General features: G+C 36.4%; 1 protein-coding gene across 1 annotated transcript; it reads right to left on the bottom strand.

Moving 5' to 3' along the window:
- Nucleotides 1–1,197: 1,197 nt before the first annotated feature.
- On the bottom strand, nucleotides 1,198–2,440 carry LOC21405569 (protein LURP-one-related 8). The gene is made up of 2 exons (XM_010114735.2): nucleotides 2,068–2,440; nucleotides 1,198–1,885 (listed from the first exon to the last, which is right to left on the bottom strand). The coding sequence occupies exons 1-2, from the start codon at nucleotides 2,335–2,337 to the stop codon at nucleotides 1,490–1,492; spliced, it is 666 nt and encodes a 221-aa protein (XP_010113037.1). The 5' UTR covers nucleotides 2,338–2,440; the 3' UTR covers nucleotides 1,198–1,489.
- Nucleotides 2,441–3,067: the final 627 nt, after the last annotated feature.

Here is a 3,067-nt window from a genome sequence, read left to right as displayed (position 1 = left end):
TGAGGAGCCAAGTTATATATCCATCCTAAGAGGGCTTATGACAATTGACAACTTTATCCTTTTACGTCTTAGTCTCTCTCTCTTTTTTTTTTTTTTTTGCTAACATGAAAATTTTTCTACAAAAAAACGCCAGTAAATAAATTCTGCACAACAATTAATCATGATTATCTAGTGTCTACAAAAAAAGGATGCAAGATTTTTTTCCCCTTTCGTTTAAATTCATGTTGAGAGCAATATTTGTCTGCTCTTGATAAAGAAATAGAATATGTTCTCCATAGATGATGTGGATTAGCATTTAGGACCATAAATGGACTATATACTTTCACCGACTAAAAAACAAGAACAAACATACGAAGGATAAACATCATCAAATTAGGTGAGGAGGGTAAAGCACAAAATTAGTGTTTGGAGGATTTTGAAATATCGTCATTACCAAACACCGCTATTAGTCTTTTCTCCTTTTTATTTTTCCTCTCGATTTTAAGGACAAAAAAAAAAAAAAAAAAAAAATCCATTCAGCCTAGCTATTGAATTACACGACTTTTCTATTGTTTTCTAACCATCTCTCAATTTTATGCAACGAATAATCATCCCATCCGGTGAGGACATCTGTCCTTTTTTAAAAATTTCTAGAACCAAATCTTGACTGGAAATAGCATGCTCTTCTAAATATTATTAAAAGATCTCTCTAAACGCCGATAGAAATGTTGATCAAAGTCTTTTCACTAAAATGTGCTATCTCTTCTTCATCTAACCATTTGAAAGTTAGAAAAGGAAATTGATCAAAGGAAAAAAAAATTAATCTTTCATTTAAGTGTAACGCATATTCTTTTACCAAATCTGATATAAAAATTTGAGTTAAAAAGTGAATTTATGTGAAAGAAAAATTGTAGAAAAAAAAATTGAATTTAAATTTTTGTGATCTAACAAAAATTTGAGTTATAATTCGAACTAGTGAAATGAATTGGGTCTTAACCTTTCATTTCTGACCTCCAAAATTTTTTTTTTTTTTAGGGTCTATTCATTTTTTTTATGCATCAATAACTTGTTGATATACGAATGCTAAAATTCAGGCTCGTCGGAAGAAATAAAAAATACGTAGGGACAACAAATTTCATTCATCCAAAATCTGGAATAGATATATAACTATGTATAAGGAAAATCTACGACATTAGATTAGTTCTTAATACAAAAATATAGAGAAGAAACCTTATTTATTTCTCCAATATTTTGGTATATACAACTCCACTCACTGCGCTTGGTCTTTTCATAATTAAAAAACAAAGGGAAAAGACCAAGCCCTTAGTGTCGTTTTTGTGCTCCCCAGTTCCCCAATGTCGGCCCCCACGCGGTGTACAATCATGAAGGCAAAAAAGTAGATCGATCACAAATCGGTAGAGGATATCCACCATTGGTTGATTTTGATCATGGTCTTGTGTTCATATCTATACGAAACTAATTAATTTCTGTGGTAATTAATTTATACTAATTAACGTCTAGAGGACGATCCGAACATCTGGTCAAGAATTATGACGAGTGCCATCGCCACGGCCGTGTCGAACTGCGGCTCGACGAGCAGCCGGAAGACGTCGCCTCCCAACGCCACGCCGCAAACCGCTGCCTCCTTCCGCCTGATCTCCACCACCCTCCGCCTCTTCTGGTCGTACACCGCGCAGCTCCGCTGCGAATACGACCCCTCTATCTCGTACAATACCGACGAGTTCTTGCTCGATCGCAGCGATCCACCACTGCCGCTGCCGCCGCCGGAGCTCACGTGAGCGAGGCACCGCGCGTTGAGGAGGTTCACGTGCTTCCTCACGCTGAATCGGGGATTCGACGCCGTTTCCCCGTCGAAAACGAGCCAATTGTCTCCCAGACTCAACCTCTGTAATCGAACATCTCGTCAGTAATCATGTCATAATCAAACAGTATGCAAATACGATTAAGTTATAATTAAAAAATTTAGTATCGTATTATAAGTTTCAAAACTGTTAATTCTTTTAACGTGATTTTTATCGGACGTAATTAACGGTTAAAAACTGCTGATAGCGGAAAGATTATAATTACCTTGCGGCGGATGGTGAGGAGAGGCTTGCCGGAGGCGTCCATAAGGACGATCTCGCCTTTATTCCCGGCAAGGTAATTATCGACGCGAAAGACCAAATTACCCTTGCCGTCGTAGACGGTGAAGCCATTGCAGTTGAAGAGCAGCGACTTTGTCCATACCGTTAAGACGACGGCGGAATCGCCTAATTCGGAGCCGCCCGAAGACTTGAGCTTCTCCGCGGCGGCGGAGGCGGCATTGGCGGAGGCAAAACTCGGGTATATCTTCGTCATTCCAAAAGAAAAGAAAATCTTTTGTTACGTGACAAAACTTCTGAACTCTGCGTTTTTAGCTCTCTTGTGGTGTGATTTCTAGAGAGAGAGTTAGAGAGCTAGGTAGGCGAGTTGTTTGAATAATGCAAGTGGGAAGCTTCCCTTTATATAGGAAGACCAGAACAGAAAGGAGAGGGTTAGAGAGTAGGGAAGAGAGAGAGTGGGTGGTCCCGGAGATTCCCAGGAAACAAACAACAAATGCGTTGAACTCTAAAGGGCCGGACCAATAGTAAACTGAGGATATTCTTCTTCCATTTTTTTTAAATATTCAATAAATAAATAAAAAATGAAGAAGAAAATCAAAGTCTTAGCACGAGTGCGCCACCTTAGGTTTCGGAAGATGATGTCAAATACAGCATCACTAAATGGGCCTACGGAAGTAACAAGAATTAATTTTTTTAAAAAATTTGAGAGTATAGGAGTCTAAATTTTTATTTTTATTTTTGATAAATATTATTTTATTAGTGTATTTATTTAATTAAGAATATTATGAATCAATAATAAAAAATAAAAATATTGACTTATGCACTTTTAAAGAGTATTCGTCAAAATTACTCTTTAAATGTAATAATTTTATATCTTTTTTACTAATAAAACATAGTTTTAAAACGACTTTTATTAAATTTGATTAATTATAATATTTCTCTATATAATTATAATGTAATCTCACGGTTCATAATTATATCTTGTT

This window comes from Morus notabilis, unplaced genomic scaffold (assembly GCF_000414095.1).
Source record: "Morus notabilis unplaced genomic scaffold, ASM41409v2 Scaffold552, whole genome shotgun sequence".
NCBI classification, from domain to species: Eukaryota; Viridiplantae; Streptophyta; class Magnoliopsida; order Rosales; family Moraceae; genus Morus; species Morus notabilis.
Note: the sequence above shows the minus strand (reverse complement) of the source record. Positions and strands in the feature narration are given on the sequence as shown.